The 17423-nt window shown below is 37.9% G+C and overlaps 1 protein-coding gene across 1 annotated transcript in view; it reads right to left on the bottom strand.

Annotated features, from left to right (window-relative positions):
* Positions 1–17423, bottom strand: part of LOC142343088 (uncharacterized) — a gene marked incomplete at its 5' end in the record, with an annotated part of 86263 nt that overhangs the window by 22893 nt on the left and 45947 nt on the right. Inside the window, 2 exons of the mRNA XM_075394775.1 lie at positions 8378–8561; positions 10224–11124. Of these exons, the coding sequence (XP_075250890.1) occupies positions 8378–8561; positions 10224–11124 (1085 nt within the window). The remainder of the gene's footprint in view (positions 1–8377; positions 8562–10223; positions 11125–17423) is intronic.

Below are 17423 nucleotides of genomic sequence, written 5' to 3'. Positions count from 1 at the left end.
ACGGACGTACGACGCAATCGGACCGTAACCCTACAGCGCATACGCGGACGTGCGGATGGTACCTCAGGAACCCCTTATGTAAACAAATTGCATGTAAGGACAGAAAAATCCGGAATTCACATATACGTAAATTTGGCGGCCATCTTGACTGACATTTAATAATTATGTGTTGGTATTTAACACGTCACCATATTACGGCATTGGTATTACGGACTTTCAATGAAGTAGCCAATAGCATTATAGCAAGTGGAAAACGTGGTGCAATAATGACGGTTATTTGGTTTGAGTAAACAAACTGTTTGCTCGGCTCAGTATATAAGCGGCTTACACTATAAGCGCAGCGCAGAGGTTGCAAATCGCGAACGAGTTAATTATCGATTGTTTGGCATAGTTTGCCGGTATTATTGAGCGAGAGGCTCTGTGAATCGTTATTGAGCGTCGTTGCGTTAACTTTGCCGGAGCGATTGAGCGCGATGCTCTGAATAGTCGCTGTTATAGAATTAGAGTTATTCGGCTAAGTTTGCCTGATTTGATTGAGCGAGAAGCTCTGAGTAGTCTTTGCAATTCGGTTACTTTATTGAGCACCGATTGCTGCTGCAAGTGAGCGAGAGGCTCTGGATTTTGCGTTATTTGATTGAGCAAGCGGCTCAGATTAGTTATAGTTATTTGGCAGCGTTTGCCTGATTGAGCGAAAAGCTCGGACTTATTGTTGTTGTTAGACTGTGGTTCATCAGTCTGTTGATATTTAAGGGATAATTCCAGCGGTTTGATTGCGTTTGAGTATAAGCGGCAATCGGTATTACTGTAGAGTTGGATTGAGAAATAACTTAGTTATTTTTTGTTCCAAGCTTGTGGTTGCTTGTGTTAGAATTAGTTATAGTAGTAGTTATTTTGATTGTCGTAGTGCATGTTACCTGATGTCTATTGAGTTATTGTAATTAGCTGTTGGAGTTACCTAATTTAAGTGTTTTACCATCGACACTTTTGAACAGCCAAGAGCATAGTACGGGAAATCTATTGTTGTTAAGAAGAAGACGAAACACCAAAATAAAAACCTTTCGAATTGTGAGATCTGGGCGCTATCGTTTTCCCGTGATAGGCAGCCTAATCAAAATTGAGAATCTTACAGTGGCGCTCCCGGGTGGGCATCTTCTTGAGCGGGACACAATAGAGCGGAAATCTACGAGTGATTGATAATGTATCGGAACAACGACAGATGCGAGGGGGATGGCAACGATCGGTGTGACTTTGGCTCATGTCCAGGACAAGTGGCGAGCGAGAACGGCGAAGAGAACGAAATATACAATCGACAGAGGAATGAAGAGATGGAACTGTTGGAGATGGGTAGACAGCTCTACAAAATGTTTCGATCATGTTCTATTGGACGTGTTGTGGATTTGGAGCAATTAGATAGCTGGATTGCGGATGATGGACTTAATTCGACAAACGTGTTAGAAATGATGCGAGAACAAGTAGAGGCGAAACCAGTCCCCGGTTTTCACACGCAGCCGTGGGACATAGAGGAACGTGAAGACTATAGAGCACCGACGGTGAGCTACGCCGAACAGGATGTTGAGACGAAGACTAACCTGGACGAGATAAGTCCCAAACTGCAAGCCATTCAACAAGGCATCCACGCATTTGAAAGACAGGGACCCTATGAGATGGTAGAAGACTTCGCATAACGTGTTCATCTGTGGAGTCTAGAATTGAGTTGCTTGGATGAAGGGGAACGAGATGACATAACCATCGACGTGATGTGCACAAAAGTTCGCGAGGAACTGAAGCAGGGGCTCGAATCAAACCACTACTATAGCTATTTCGAAGAAGTTGTCTGGGAGCTCCAGAGATTAGAAATAGAAACCGGAATCCTCGTCCCAGAATCAAAGACCCTAAGTGAAGGCAGCGAGGTGGCGGTGTACCAAACGTCGAACGAGTGGTTAACCCGTAGCAAAGAAAATGAGACCAAGCAAGGGAGAATACCTGAAACTGAAAAACTTGCAGAGGAAGCCGTCTCCCCTAAAGACAGTGGCAATTCCACAGCACAATCAATTCCGAGCACTGAGAGGAAGTGGAAAAAGAGACTGATGTGACTCTCAACAATCTCGAACTGGAGGACACAGTAGAGGCAGGTGCCGAACCTGGAGAACTAGACATCGACTGGTCCAAGGGTATGGAGCTAGAAGGAAGCGAGCATGAGTTGGACTCGCTGATAGAAGACGAGTTAGAAAATTTAGCTTTTCAAACACCAGAGGAACTGGTAGCCGATTTTGCGGAGCGGGTAATTGCTTGGAGCACCAATCTTGATCTCAACGAGGCGGACATAGAGTACGCCAAGATTCAAGCACTTTGGTTCAGAACGACAGATCAGATCTACCTTCAATTGCCTAGAGACAGAAACTGGTGCCACTTGCCAGGTCTGGTGGAGGACATGGAGGTGGTGGAGCGGCAGATCAATGAGAGACTGCAAGAGTCGGTTGCATGCAACGAATTAGTGGGAACTGAATCAGCAGCAGCTAATGCAGTCCTGGAGACTGATGAGCCCAAAAACAATGATCAGTGGGACGAACGAAATCAAAGAAGGTCTACTGAAAACTTTCTGGGTGACAGTAAAGAAACTGAAATGATTTTTTTAGCTCTACCCACCAGTGGGAGGACAATAAAAACAGACCCCTTTCCTCACAGCAATGAGCGAGTGGACGAAGTAATCACGTTGTGCACTCAAAAATGTCCATTACTGAAAGTAGTGGCAGTAACAGACGGAGACGAACTGAATTGCGAAATTCTTGCCTCCCAAATTGGCACGCAAGAAGACAACCCAGACAATCACAAGACAGCTGGTCCGTCAAAGGAGAAGGGAACAAATGTGAAAGAAAGAAAAGCAAGTCGAGGATGCAGAAAACGATTTAGAGTTTGTCACCAAACGGAAAGGAGGTCGAGCGCAAGGCAATGCTACCGGAGCCTACCGCAGAACAAAAAGAGAAACGCTGATTCCACAATAGGGAACTGCCAATTGCTGAGGTTTTCAGTTTCTGCAGTTCTACAAAAGACTTTGCTCATTCTGACAAAACTGATGGAGATTGTATTTCCTACGGCTGCATGGAATGAGGAACGGCAAAGCTCTGCGAATTTTATTTCAGACGCTGAACAGGACAAGGCCCAGGAAGTTCCAGACGAACTGAAAGCAGACAACAAAGAAAGCTTATCTGAAGAAGCCTTGCACTCTGACTTAAGCGACAACACTGCTTCAGCAGAAGGAGAATTAGATGAATGAAAGACAACTCAGCTGGTCCAAAGCAATTTGCAGCTATCCCTAAGACTCCAGACGAACGAGGGGCCTGATGAAGGGCCGCAACACATCCAAGAACACGCTGACCTCGGCCCTCTGACCCCGGATTGCGAGGAGAGCTACTCAACAGATTGGGAGCGTCCATCCTCTTCCCCCGTTTTGATAGATGAGAGGCAAGGCAGTCGGAATCTGGAGGATGCACGACCACAGGGAACAAATTTTACGGTCAGAGAATTAATTGATGTGAACACGTCGAACGAGCAGCTGGCCGTCGAACATTTGAGTGCACATCTTGGCTCAGGCACAGACTATAAAATTGAGTTCAAATCTCAGTTGCATGCGGCTGACCATTGGCGGGAAGCGATTGGTCTGGAGGTACCAGTGGTAGCTAACAGTCAGAAATTGTTCTCCAGTAGTACCACGGAACTTGATCCGGCAGGTAGCGAGAGAAGCGGCTGCCAAAAGGAAACCCCTTACCAGGAGGAGTTGACGACAGAACAGAACCCCACAGGACCTAACCAAAGCAGACGAGCGAACCTGGCTGCGCAAGAAGCAAGAGCGACGGACAATCAGAACTTTCTTCCAGCGAGCGGGTGGGAACAAAACCACAGATGGAGTCAACCCCTACATGCAGGCCAGCCAAATTCTGGTCAAGTTCCGGACGGGAGAAACATGTCACTCAGCCAATGGGCAACAACGAAGGGAACCCAGTCAGAGTGTAGAAGGGAGGAGAAGCAGGAACAAGAAAGAGGAATCATGTGGGACATTTCAATGGAAACTCAGATCCTTGGTGTGGCTTGTGAAATCCCGTTTGATCCAGGTCCTTCATGAAGTCCGTAAGGCTTTTCAAACTTCCTACCCATTAACTTTTGCTCTATTCATTCATGGTGCTAAAGAACCTCCATTTGTGCTGTAAATGTCACTAAAGCGGAAATTGTTGCCTTCAGGGCCAATTGACAGTAAGCAATCACAAGCTAGAACTCAAATACGACTAGGCAAACAAATAGTTAAGGTGATATAGAAACGTGTATTGGTTTAGCAAATGTCAAACAGCATAATACGCACTCGCTAGTTAAACGTAAACACACCAGGGATCATTGTTAAGAGTCAACAGTCTGAAGCAAGTTATCACTCAGTTGGCAACGCGAAACCGCTTAATTAAGCTACCTAGAGAAAATACGGAGAAAACGAAAACTATAAACGGATCTGCAGTTTAGCGTGAGGCAAACACTGCAGGACGATGGAATCTTCTCATCAGAAGTCGAAGCCGCTGCCAGAAACGTAGCGCGAAGCCTGGGAAGGGACCTTAAAACTGATGTTGACCCGGCGATGCTCGAATTGAAAGTACGGCATCTCAACACGTGCTTCTATGCCCATTGGGATTATTCTATCCACCAAGTGCTCCTCTATATGGATCAATCGTACATTGGACAACCAGCATGGATGGCCAATGAGATACACAGGCTCGATGTTTTCCAAAGGAAAGGGGGTACTCCAACTAAAGATGGGAATATTGGAGGAGTCTCTGAAGAAACACTAAAAATACTGGGATTTTTTGAGAAGGGTGCAAAGTTGAAGAAATATAGAGAAATATCAAAGGTGTGGTGGAGCCCAACCGAGGGAGAGCTTTTTCGGAGTATGTACGACACTCTTAGGGAAGGGAATGTTAGTGGGGTCAATTGGGAAGACGATACGCTCAGGAGTTTGATTCTGAGACAAGTGATAGAGCGAGCCGATAAAGAGGCGGAAGCTTAAATTGGACATTTAAATAGGATGAAGAATATTGGCCTAATCGAAGACTTTTTGTGTGTTCGAAAAGTCTTGGGTTAAAAGTTACAATTTTACTGAGAGTGCATTTTGATCCGATGTTAAATTTATCCAGGAGGATAAAAGATATAGATGGGAGGTATATAAAATAGTAATCAATAGCCTAAAACCACAACTATCAGAATTTTAGGTGTGAAATATTTCTTTAAGTTGAACGGACAATTAAGTAATGCAACTAGAGACAATATAACAGCTGCGAACACCAGACAACCCTTAAGATAACATTCAGATCTGTCTTGGGAACAAGCTACCAAGTAGATTAGGTTCAGTAATGAATTTAACGAGAAACGGAAAGTGAAGTAATTTTGTTAGAGCGGTTATCTTGAACACTCAGAAATTTCGGGTATTCTTTTAAAGATTTGGGATCTGTGGTGCACTGATTGAGAGTTGGCAGAACTTTGGCGCTTGCTGCTATCATATGTACTGTTATCATAAAGTGTGGAATCATAATAAATGTCATCATTGAACTGTTACCATGAAAGTCTCTGTAAAGAGGTTAAACCATCTCTTTCATCCTCTTGCGTCATTTATATTTAGGTATCCTAGCCCTCATGAGGTCCAATAAGAGCATATAAAAAGCCACTGCTACTCAGCTGAAGTTCATAAACCAATTATAGCGTATTACTGACCTCAATGCATTTTACGGGGATTTATATATAATTGCGTTCTATATTGAATACTAGCTTGCTGTAATCTGCGAGTAGCTTGTTGCAACGAAAAAACCGTTAGTAGTCACTGACATCCGTTATAACTGAAAGAAAATAGAGTTTTACAAAATTCGTAATATTGGCCAAATCTGAAAATTTTTACAAGTTGGGACCGAAAATCTATACACCCCCCCCATTTTTGAAGCCGATATGGCTGAACCAAGCTGGGGTCACCATCACCCTAGGGCATCCCTAAGCTATTAGCAAACCAGGATTGGTAGTGTCAGCTTTACCCAGTCCGGAGCTATTAACACTTATGAGGGGCAAAGTGATAATTTTGGGGATAAAATCCGAAATTCGCAAATTTTGAGTTTAATAAACGTTAATCATACTAGGGTGCAAGAAGGCCCTGAGCCTACTCCTGATTAGGTGGAATACGAATTATACCCCCCAAACCGCCCTATGTAAACAAAAGACCCGGAAACACATATTTAATAGGTAACTAAGTATAAGTCGACTTGTCGGCCATTTTGAACTTTTTGTTTGTTACGGACGTACGACGCAATCGGACCGTAACCCTACAGGGCATAAGCGGACGTGCGGATGGTACCTCAGGAACCCCCCTATATAAACAAATTGCATGTAAGGACAGAAAAATCCGGAATTCACATATACTTAAATTTGGCGGCCATCTTGACTGACATTTAATAAGTATGTGTTGGTATTTAACACGTCACCATATTACGGCATTGGTATTACAGACTTTCAAAGAAGTAGCCAATAGCATTATAGAAAGTGAAAAACGTGGTGCAATAATGACGGTTATTTGGTTTGAGTAAACAAACTGTTTGCTCGGCTCAGTATATAAGCGGCTTACACTATAAGCGCAGCGCAGAAGTTGCAAATCGCGAACGAGTTAATTATCGATTGTTTGGCATAGTTTGCCGGTATTACTGAGCGAGAGGCTCTGTGAATCGTTATTGAGCGTCGTTGTGTTAACTTTGCCGGAGCGATTGAGCGCGATGCTCTGAATAGTCGCTGTTATAGAATTAGAGTTATTTGGCTAAGTTTGCCTGATTTGATTGAGCGAGAACCTCTGAGTGGTCTTTGCAGTTCGGCTACATTATTGAGCACCGATTGCTGCTACAAGTGAGCGAGAGGCTCTGGAACTTGCGTTATTTGATTGAGCAAGCGCCTCAGATTAGTTATAGTTATTTGGCAGAGTTTGCCTGATTGAGCGAGAAGCTCGGACTTATTGTTGTTGTTAGACTGTGGTTCATCAGTCTGTTGATATTTGAGGGATAATTCCAACTGTTTGATTGGATTTGAGTATAAGCGACAATCGGTATTACTATAAAGTTGGATTGAGAAATAACTTAGTTAGTTATTGTTCCAAGTTTGTGGTTGCTTGTGTTAGAATTATTTAAAGTAGTAGTTATTTTGATTGTCGTAGTGCATGTTACCTGATGCCTATTGAGTTATTGTAATTAGCTATTAGAGTTATCTAATTTAAGTGTTTTACCATCGACACTTTTGAAAAGCCAAGAGCATAGTACGGGAAATCTGTTGTTGTTAAGAAGAAGACGAACCACCAAACTAAAAACATTTCGAATTGTGAGATCTGGGCGCTATTGTTTTCCCGTGATAGGCAGCCCAATCAAAATTCAGAATGTTACACGACGCAACCACTAAAAAAGCAATAGTTCTTGAATATTGGGTATTAGTTTTTTGTCAAACAAAAGTCATAATTTGTCAAAAATGAACTATGCGTTTTCTTACAAATTTTGGTTTACATTAGCGAAAGACCGCTACTCCAAAAACCTGTTAATTCCAAAAAACTTTCTGACGAACCGGATGTACCTCTAGCCAATATCTGGTTAAATAAAGATCTTGTCAGCAGTTTTTATGTCTGCAATACCGGTCAAATTGATGATAGCTGGCCAAATATGTACATTTGATGCCATTTTTAAGAAAAAAAGCTGCATTTTCGAAAATTTTGAAGTAAAATTGGTTCAAACAATTCACAAATTCTCTTCTTTCTTTTAACCCAAAACCAATAAGACTATTGTTAACAATTTTATCATTTTTAGCAAATATTGATCAAAATTTAATCGAAAACTACGAAAAAATTAAACAAAACAACGGAAAATAGGCTAATCTTTACAAATTTTTAAACCTCCGTAACTCCGTGGAAAAAGCATAATTTAAAAAACAATTATTTCAAAATTCTACGCCTCATAAGCTTTTTAATGATACCACTGACAATCCTGTACGATGTATATATCGATCGGCGAAAATCGACTGGACAAAAAAAACAGTCTAGTATATAGTTCCTCCCCAATAAAGTGGTTCAGAACAATGAAAGCAGGCTGATTTTGTTATGGTACAGAGTAAAAACAGACTACAACCTACCATAGTTCAGTCCCTGTGGTAATAGCCCCTTTAGTAATTTCAGGTCCTAATATTGATACTTGTGAAAATACAGTTACGCACAGTACATAGAAAACGAGCATTTCGGAATGTTCAAAACTTCGGTAATTTAAATTGGACAACACTTTAGCAGGGAAAGCAACTCAAAGTTAAGCCGATACATTAGAGAATATACTCATCTTACATGTGCTCCTGAATGGTGGCTGAGGAGTCCAATATTCTCAGACTTGTCCAGAAACAGAGTCACTTTCAATCCGAATTCTTTGCCAGTCTTAGAGGTGTTTCTTAATGATGAATACACTCCACCGTTGGACTGATTGTAAATTGAATTCATAACGAAACAGTTACCCAATAGAGAATTCGGGTATCTTCAGAGGAGCGCTTTTCTAATTTAGCCTCCAAACAGGTCAAAGAAAGGATATTGCTTTTAAACCAATAGAATAGATAAAGTCATCACTTTCATTTCACTACCGGCTGTATTTTTTGTCACTTATGAAAGGCTCAAAAATCAATTCCAAGCCCCGTTTCAGGAGCGACAAGATTTTTAATTTTGTTTCCTTATTTCAAAGTGTGATATTAATGAAACTACTTAAAAATGACATATCCTGGGGAAACTTGGTTACAATTTGTGAAGGAAACAAAACTAATGAAAACGCATATCAGCATTCCGCCGAAAACTTTTAGCAATGTCCCTAAATCTTTCAACATACGAATCAAAAAAATTGTCGCTAACACTCAAAACAAAAATGGTTCTCGAAAAATCACGTGAGCTTCACATAAAATGTACATTAATTATCTGAATTATTGAGTTATTTACAGGGCAGTAAATTTCTGCAGTAAACTTGCGGATATATCATTTTTGCAATTGGGACCTAAAGTCATTATTGCTCGTTTCGATTATGTAAATGTTTTTCAAAAGTTAAAACGGTTTTTAAGGGAAAATTTGTTGAACGTTTATTTTTGAAGGTCTTCCCTGGGTATTTGTCTCCCCTGGGTCTTTTTATAAGGCATTTAGTTGAACTGATGTCATTTCTAAGAAGATAGAAGGAAATTGTGTTGCATAACCAAACAAATGAGATAATGATATTATCATATTTCTTTTACAAATAACCAAATAACCGGGTATTAATTTTTTGTCCAGTCATTTTTTCTCTGAAGTTGACAAAAATGTATTTTCATTGCCAAATGCGTGGTCAATTACGGTCTTTTGACTTAGATTTCTTGACAATAATATTATTTTCATTTATCAAGTCCCATGAAAGGTATTTGTAAAATTAAATTTTCGAGCTATAAAAAATTTGTATTTTTTTGTTCCTAAAATCTCTTCTTTGCGGTCCATTTGAATTTTTGAAACTCTAATAGTCAGTTTGAGGAAGACTTTCATTATGGAAACAAAATTTTTCCATTGAAGCTTCTTGTGAATAAGTCTAGGGAATGTAAAGTAAAGTAAAGTTTATTTAACCGATTGTTGAAATAACCGCATTTTATGATAAGTACAATACAAATATGTCAATAAAACAATTGGTAGGGACAACGAATGAGCCATCTGGCTCTTCATAGTCGTTGCCCTTAGAGATACCAAGTTTGTGGCTAATTTATATATGAAATCTTGGATCCTAGAAAAACAATTCAAACAAAGTTTTGTTGTCTTGTATGAAAGTTTTTAACCCATGACTTTTAGGAAAACACTCAATGTGCGTACCTTTGTTTGATAGGTACGCTTGTTTTGATGCCATTGAAGCATAGAAAAAGGAAATCTTTGTGATCTATTTTTGCAAGCCTTTTCAGTAAATGACTGATTAATGGGAAATTTACATAACATGTTCCATAATATGGCTAATTCCTAACATTCTGCATTCCGAAGGCAACTGAAGTTTTCAACAGATAATCATTTTGCGAAATAAGAGAAATGGATGAAATCACTTAGCTGCGATAGATTAAACTTGCGTAGAGAAAAACAAAAAGCTGTTTTCTTATCATACTACAAACATTTTGTGCAAATGAGTCTGCAAATTATCTATATTAAGAACTGTGGCCCTGGCAGTAATGCTTCTTTTAATGAGACAAAATAGGCTAAGATACTTTTACCAGTTCTTCCCAATTGAGGTAAGAAAAGAGGAGGATAAAAAAGGCTCCTCTGAAAATCCTTGTGACCGCAATCGCGTCCATCGAAACTGCACTGTACTATAAAATCTTTAGCTTGCGTTCCAAAGTATTCCAACTCCTCTCGTGAAAACAACACAAACGGTTTGAAATCGGAGTAGTCGGTGCTTGTTGATTTCTGGTACGCATCCGTCCAGTTGAAAGCTGTCATATTTTCATCAAAGTTGCCAAAGCTATCATAGAAATAGTCCAAGAACCAATCATTGTAGGGCACAGAGTTATAACTACTACAGCCGGATCCAAAATGAAAATCAAAAGAGTCAAAGTAGTCGCAGCCTTCATCATCATCCAAACCGTACTCAATCCATGTATAAATTTCATCATCAGTGGACCGCTTGTTGCGGTGACGCGGTTCAAAGACCCGATCAACATTTGTCGCCTCAGAAACGCGACGTTTCGCTCTGGAAGCCAATTCCTGTTGTTCATACAATTTTTTTGGTAGATCAATGTTTTGTTCTGGCCCAATGACCAATTTCTCAGCATCTCGCTTCGCCCGTGAATTGGTATCGACCGATTTGTAGTAAATTCTGAAGCCACGCTCCGTAACACTGATATCGGAACGGAAGAAGACAGTCATTGATGGACCAGTTGTTTGAATCGTGACTTCGGGTGCGTAATAGCCACAGAGTCTTGCAGATTCGGAGAACTTGAATGCGGGAGAGGAAGGGGAACTGCCATCCCTGAACAGTAAGTAATCCCATTCACAATCCATTCCCCACTCTACACCAAAGTCGGGGTCGATCCTCACTTCAACCACATCGGTTGAATCTAGGTTACATAATATATGTTCAAAAATGCCAAAAAGTCAATTTTTCCAGTGCTAATCAAAATGGTCACTTTTTTGTTCTGAGTTCTGGGTTTAATAATTGAACTAAATGACTAATGACGCAGGAACCAATAAAAAAAAACTCGAAACACATGGGTTGCAGGAATAATGCAATTGAAGTATTATTGTAAACTATATAAGTATATATACTGATAAGTATTATTGATATGGTTGTGTTATAAACGTAGCGCTATTTATTTTGAGCAGCATTGAAATTATTTTATTCAGTCATAATTTCCGTGAGTGAGCTTGCCTACAACGTTTTCAATTTTGGCTGGAAAAAATAATGAAATGACGAGTTAATTTGAGAATACTAAAAGTAAAATTAATGATTAACAGATGTTAGAATTCCTTTATGTTGGGTCCAATTTTCATGAGTTCGTTTTTGTCACTGCCTTCAGTTTTTTCTAGGCAACGCAACTTTCAGACACTGACAAGAATTGCGAAAAACTATCAATTACCTGTCAGCCTGAATTTTTTCTCAGTCAGTTTATCAGTAACTTTGCTCCTCGGTACAATTATTTTTACTAATTGCATCTCTTAGTTTTTCAGATCAGTTGAGAGAGTTCAAAATCTTGCGATGAAATTGGAATTTTCATGTGAAATTTTGCTTTCAGGAAGCCATCTGCGCGAAACGCTCTGGAAGTATTTGGTAAAGAGAGCATCGCAAAACCAAAACATTTTGGCATCTGCGAGCTCAATGTACTCCAACTCCGGACGCAAAAAAACTGGCGTTATCACATCAGCTGGACGACGCACTAGAAGCAAGAACGCAGGGATCTCAGTTGTAGGTTTTTCCAAAAGAAAATTTCAGGACTGGACACGGAACTAAGTAAAAACACTCCAGTGGTATCTGTACAACTAAACAACACAATTAGTTGAACGCAAGTTCGGCAGGCCAATTTAAAGTGTTCTCTCAATAATTTTACGTTTGGCGAAACTTGTTTTGAAAGAAAATTAAGAAGGATGATATGATTTTTCTCATTTCTATGCAGTTTACATGATCTCTAACTGACCTAGCAGTTTGTTGAAACTTTTGATGCATAGTATTTCTACTATCGCTTACCTTCTGCATTAGAACCGGCGTTTTCGCAATCTTTTTATAAAGAAAGATTAAAAACTATTTCTCAGAATAAAATGAAAAAAATGCGTAGAAGAAAGTAAAAAACATTCGCTCGATGTGAAAAACGTTTACCTCAAGACACCCGACCCGGCAAGATGGAAACATAAACCTACGAACTTGAGATTTGCTCAAATTAGACCGACAAGCGATCAATTCTTCACAAAGCTGCTCCAAAAATCAATGTAGGTTTACGGTCTCTCTAGCAGAAAACTCATTGATTAAATTCCTCACGAAATACAAAACGACCACTTAGTTTTTCACAAAAAAGTCTCAGATAAAATATTTTCTCGGTTCGCATCTCTTTTGTCCGTGTCTTTTTAATTGCAAAAAAAAGTATTGCATGAGTATTAGAAAAGTCAAAGAGTATTAGCTCTTATTAGAGCATGAATGAAACATTTGTTCATAACAAGTATGAAGTGTATGAAGTATCTTTGAATTTTCTATTGCTTTCTGCGAAAAAAATTACCGAATTAACTGAAAAAGAGCATAGCTCAAATTGAAAAAATTTTCTATAGTTGTTATAATTTCCAAGTAATTATTCTAAGTCGCAGATCAAAACCGAGGACCATTAAAAAGAATACTTGTAGTGAAGTCGGAGAAAATTACAGATTTATACAGAGACAATTATAAAAAGTTAAAATTCATAATAATTAATTGATTGCGTACATTTTTTAAAATTTACTCTTTCTTATTATTATTGTTCCGATTATTGTTCTTATTATAATTTATTGGGGGAGGAACAATATACTCAAATGGGTTTTTTTGTTCAGTCAATTTTGGCCGATCGATATAATCATCGTAGAGAGTTGTGAGTGGTATCATTAAAAAGCTCGTCCAGCGCAGAATATGGAGTTAAAAAGATATTTTCAATTTTCGCTTTTTATAGGGAGATATCGAGGTTTAAAGTTTGTGAATATTTGACGTAATTCATCTGTTTTTATTCAAATTTTCGGTATTTTTGACCTAATTTTCGTCAATTTTGCTATAACTTGTTCGAATTGTTTACTATATTGTTATTGATTTTATCTCTAAAGATAGAGGAGGTTTGCTCAATTCTTTGATCTGAGTTCGTCGTTTTTCAAAATTCGATTTTTTTCGGGACCAAATTTGCTTTTTTAGTCTACTTATCTGAAATTTGCTGGAAGTAGATTGCTTAAAACAGCAGCAATATTCTTTTTAGGCTGACAAACGAGCTAGTACTACACCCGCTGGCTTTGAGAGTCTTCTGGAAATTAATATTTCGCAAGTTTTTTGCAAATTAAAACTCGATAACTATAAAAAAAAATGCTTTTTTTTATTTTTGACAAAATGAAAAATTTTGTTCAAAAATTGATCTATTTTGCAACCATGTGAAAAAATGAGTATTTTGTTAGAAGCGTAGTAACATCTGGGATTATCTTGATGTCGCCATGGATGCTCACGAGAATAAATTTTTTAGATTTTAATGGGGCGCGACTTTTTAAAATATTTCGGCTATTAAAATTTTTATGTAAATTTCTTTTACTTACAAGAAATTCAAATCACGGCTCATTGAGTGACAGATACAATTCACAAAAAACGAGGCCCAACAAGATTATAACACGGTTTCAGAATAGGCTCATGGTTTTTGTGGCTCTGACCAAATGATTTCGTAAAAAAATTTATTATTTAATTCTTTAATTTTGCTGTCATTTGTTATCTTTTTTGCAATTAAATGACCAATTGTCCCCAGTCAAAGATCCAATAATTTCTTAGGGGGTATAAGTCAATCTAAACAATGCTTTCAGTTGTTATCTAATGTCTGTTTTGACTTTGAATATAATTGTTTTAAGAAAATATCAGTTAATTTTTGAACATTGCCACTATTTTTATCTTATTTCTCTCAACTTAGCCTGCATTGTCAGTATAAACCAGCAGAAACAAATTTCCTGTGGGTTATCAATTAACGTTCGTATTGGTCTTATGTTCAACTAATGGTCTCTTTCGCTTTATACTGCGCGTTTCCTTTAATTTTTTTTTATTTCTGAGCATAACTGTATTTTTTATGAGTTTTGTTTCCTTGTCAAATTATCATTTTACTGGCAAGATCAATTGAAGAAAAGCATAGTAGGGAAAACGCACAGCGTTGAAAAAAAGCGTATCTGGATATGTTAATTGTTTTAGTATATAGTTCATGCTTTCTGGGCTGAGACTTAGTTATCTCGCAAAATTTAAATGGATTTTTTTTGTTTTTGCCTAATTTTGTCATTTTTTGTTGTCGTACGCCGAATAAACTGATAACAATAGGTCTTAGTTGCTTCACCAGGACATATAATTCAACCTAGTAAAAGATTTCAATTTATAGCTGTTTGTTTTTGATTACTTTAAAATTGTAATAATAAAATTTTTTTAAATGGATCCCTTTGCTTTTATATACGTAACCATGTCACTCGATCTCAATAATTAGAAGTCTCAAATACTTTTGTCGATTCATACATTTTTTGCGCTTGATTACACGTTGTGATCTATTGCTTCGACCATTATTTTCACAAAAAGATTTCGAGGTTTCTATACTGTTAAATCTTTGGGTTTCTCTTTTTGTCATCTCCTCGTAGTCGTCCTTTTATAATTAAGCCTCGCTGATGTTAAAATGAAGAAAAAGTGGTAATTTACATTTCTTGCAGACGTTATTTTATAATTATAGTGCCTTGAATAGTGTGATCTAGTAAAATCGTTTGAAGTTTTGGCTTCAAACATATATATGTTGTTACTTTGTGGGGTCGTGACTAAGTCTCATTATTAACTGGCCCAGTTGGCTTCCTGAGGTATTGCAACTTAACCCATTGCTGTTTGTGGAAATTTATTCTCTATAACAATTTCAGCTTCAAATATTTGTTTCTCGGCTTTGTTACTACTGTTACTGCGAGATTTAACAAAAAAAAATGAGATTTTTTATATTTGTACGTTTTATAGGATTTTTGTTTTCCTTTATTTATAACAATGATCGTAGGTTCCATTGGTTTTGAATTTTTGCGCAATTGAATTTTGGATGATAACATGTCTCAGTTGCTTCCTATGGAGATATAAATGTACATTTTAGAGATTTCAGTTGATATCTAATGTCATTAATAACGGTAAAATTAATTGTTTTTAAAAAATGGAAACGTATTTTTGAATTTCGCACCTCTTTGCTCTTTTTTGTCGACTTGTTAACCAGTCACAGTGAAGGCTGGTCTCAATTTTTTTCTAATGAAGTATGGGTTAAATTGTTTTGTTTAGGTTTTATCTGATGCGAGTTTGATTTTATGATTTTTTTTATTATAGTCATCAACTTTTGGTCCTAATTAATGTTCGTTGTTTAATATTCATTATTGTCCTTTCTAGTAGTCCTATTTTCAACGACGTTCATCGGCCTTCTAGGTGGGAATTATTGTATTCGGTTCTACTTTTTTCACCACTATTCATTTAACCCCCTATCTTTTAACCCCAATTTTTCACCCCTCTGTCATTTAACCCCTCTATCATTTCAGCCCTCTATCATTTCATCCCGCCAATTAGCGGTCAACATTAAAACATGTTTTGACATAATTAAGCGGATAAAATAATCCCACGTTCGCTTCTGATAGTTTCATATCAAATACCACGTGCAGCTGAGGCATGGCCATGGCCCGCGAGCCACGGCCAAATGATTATATTGCTAATTTAACAATCATTATTTTATAGAAATATTAAAATCGGGCTGAAATGATAGAAGGGTTAAAACATAGAAGGGATAAATGATACTGGTGGGAATAAATAGGGGTTAGTTGATAGGGGGTTAAATGAATAGGGGGAAAATGCGGTTCACGATTGTGTTCCATTCGTTGTTTATTGAACGATATGTATGTTGTTGAAAGTTTTCATCATTTGGTAGCCAATTAACTCAGAAATGTGGATGAGCGGGGTCGGAACCTTATGTGAGTACGCACATTACCGAGCCTCCTTGTTATCCTTATTGTCAACGAGCAAGTGCAAGGAGCATTTATGTTCTATGGAGGACAATTTGGTAGTGTTTGCGAGTACCCCAGAATCACACTAGCAAAACCTGGATAAAAACAATCTGAATCCTACAAAAGCAGTTCTTTTGTATCTTACATTTTATTAGTTTCCTCTTGTTAAAAAAAACCAAATCAAAAATGGAAGCTAACACAAACGCGAATCAACTAGAGGAGATACAATTGCGGGAAATGAATTCGCTACAAGAACAGGTTAATGAATTACAAGCGCAACTAGATGAATTAAAAGACATTAAGGAATTAAAATTTCCTGCTAAAAAACGAGGACAGAAAAACTTGGAACTGAGCAAAAAATCTTGCACGACCGAATTCATGCTCAAGAAAAAAACACTCGAAAAGACGTGTTGGACATTTGTAATCCACCATTTGATGCGCAACGAAGCAACAACATGCTTCTCAACACTCTGTGTTTCTTTGAAAAAAATCTCGGAAGCAGGCTATATGAAATGAGAATAAAAGCTTGCAAATACTCCATGAGACTGGAAAAGATTATGTCTTGCGTCAGTTATCATCAAATTAAATTACTTCGACGATAAAAACGCATTTCTACAAGTCACGCATTTTTTAAGGAAAACGAAAAACGGGATAAACGATAGAAACAATTATATTAATGAGCACTTGGCAAAAGTTGATGCTGAATTATAAAAAGAAGCTAACAAACAAGATTTCATAAATTCAACAAACAACTGCAAAGTTTGTTTTCTGGTAATGAAGACCAACAACACGATTGATTATCATCGCATCAATACAGAGGGATCATGTAAAAGTTCCAATTGCTATCAAACATAAAGATGACATTTATAAACACAAACTGGAAAAAGACAACAATGGGAAATCAATTTGTTCTCCCGACATGAAAGGAGACAACCAACAATAAACTTGAGCAGTCAATCAAAAACACAATCATGACTGTGTACTTAACTGTTGAGACCACATCAAAAAGATTTTTGTTTTCTGTATGTGAAAACTAAATTACTAAAACTAAGATTGGAAGCAGAAAATGATAGTCTCCTTTGAACATAAGAGTTTCGATTTGAAACTGTCTCGAGAATTAGCTAGTTAATTGAATTTTTTTCTAAAGGCAACAATAATAGTGACATCCGCT

The sequence above is a fragment of the Convolutriloba macropyga genome, chromosome 7 (assembly GCF_964194025.1).
Source record: "Convolutriloba macropyga chromosome 7, txConMacr16.3, whole genome shotgun sequence".
In the NCBI taxonomy this organism is placed as follows: domain Eukaryota; kingdom Metazoa; phylum Xenacoelomorpha; order Acoela; family Convolutidae; genus Convolutriloba; species Convolutriloba macropyga.
This window is presented reverse-complemented; position numbering and strand designations above follow the sequence as displayed.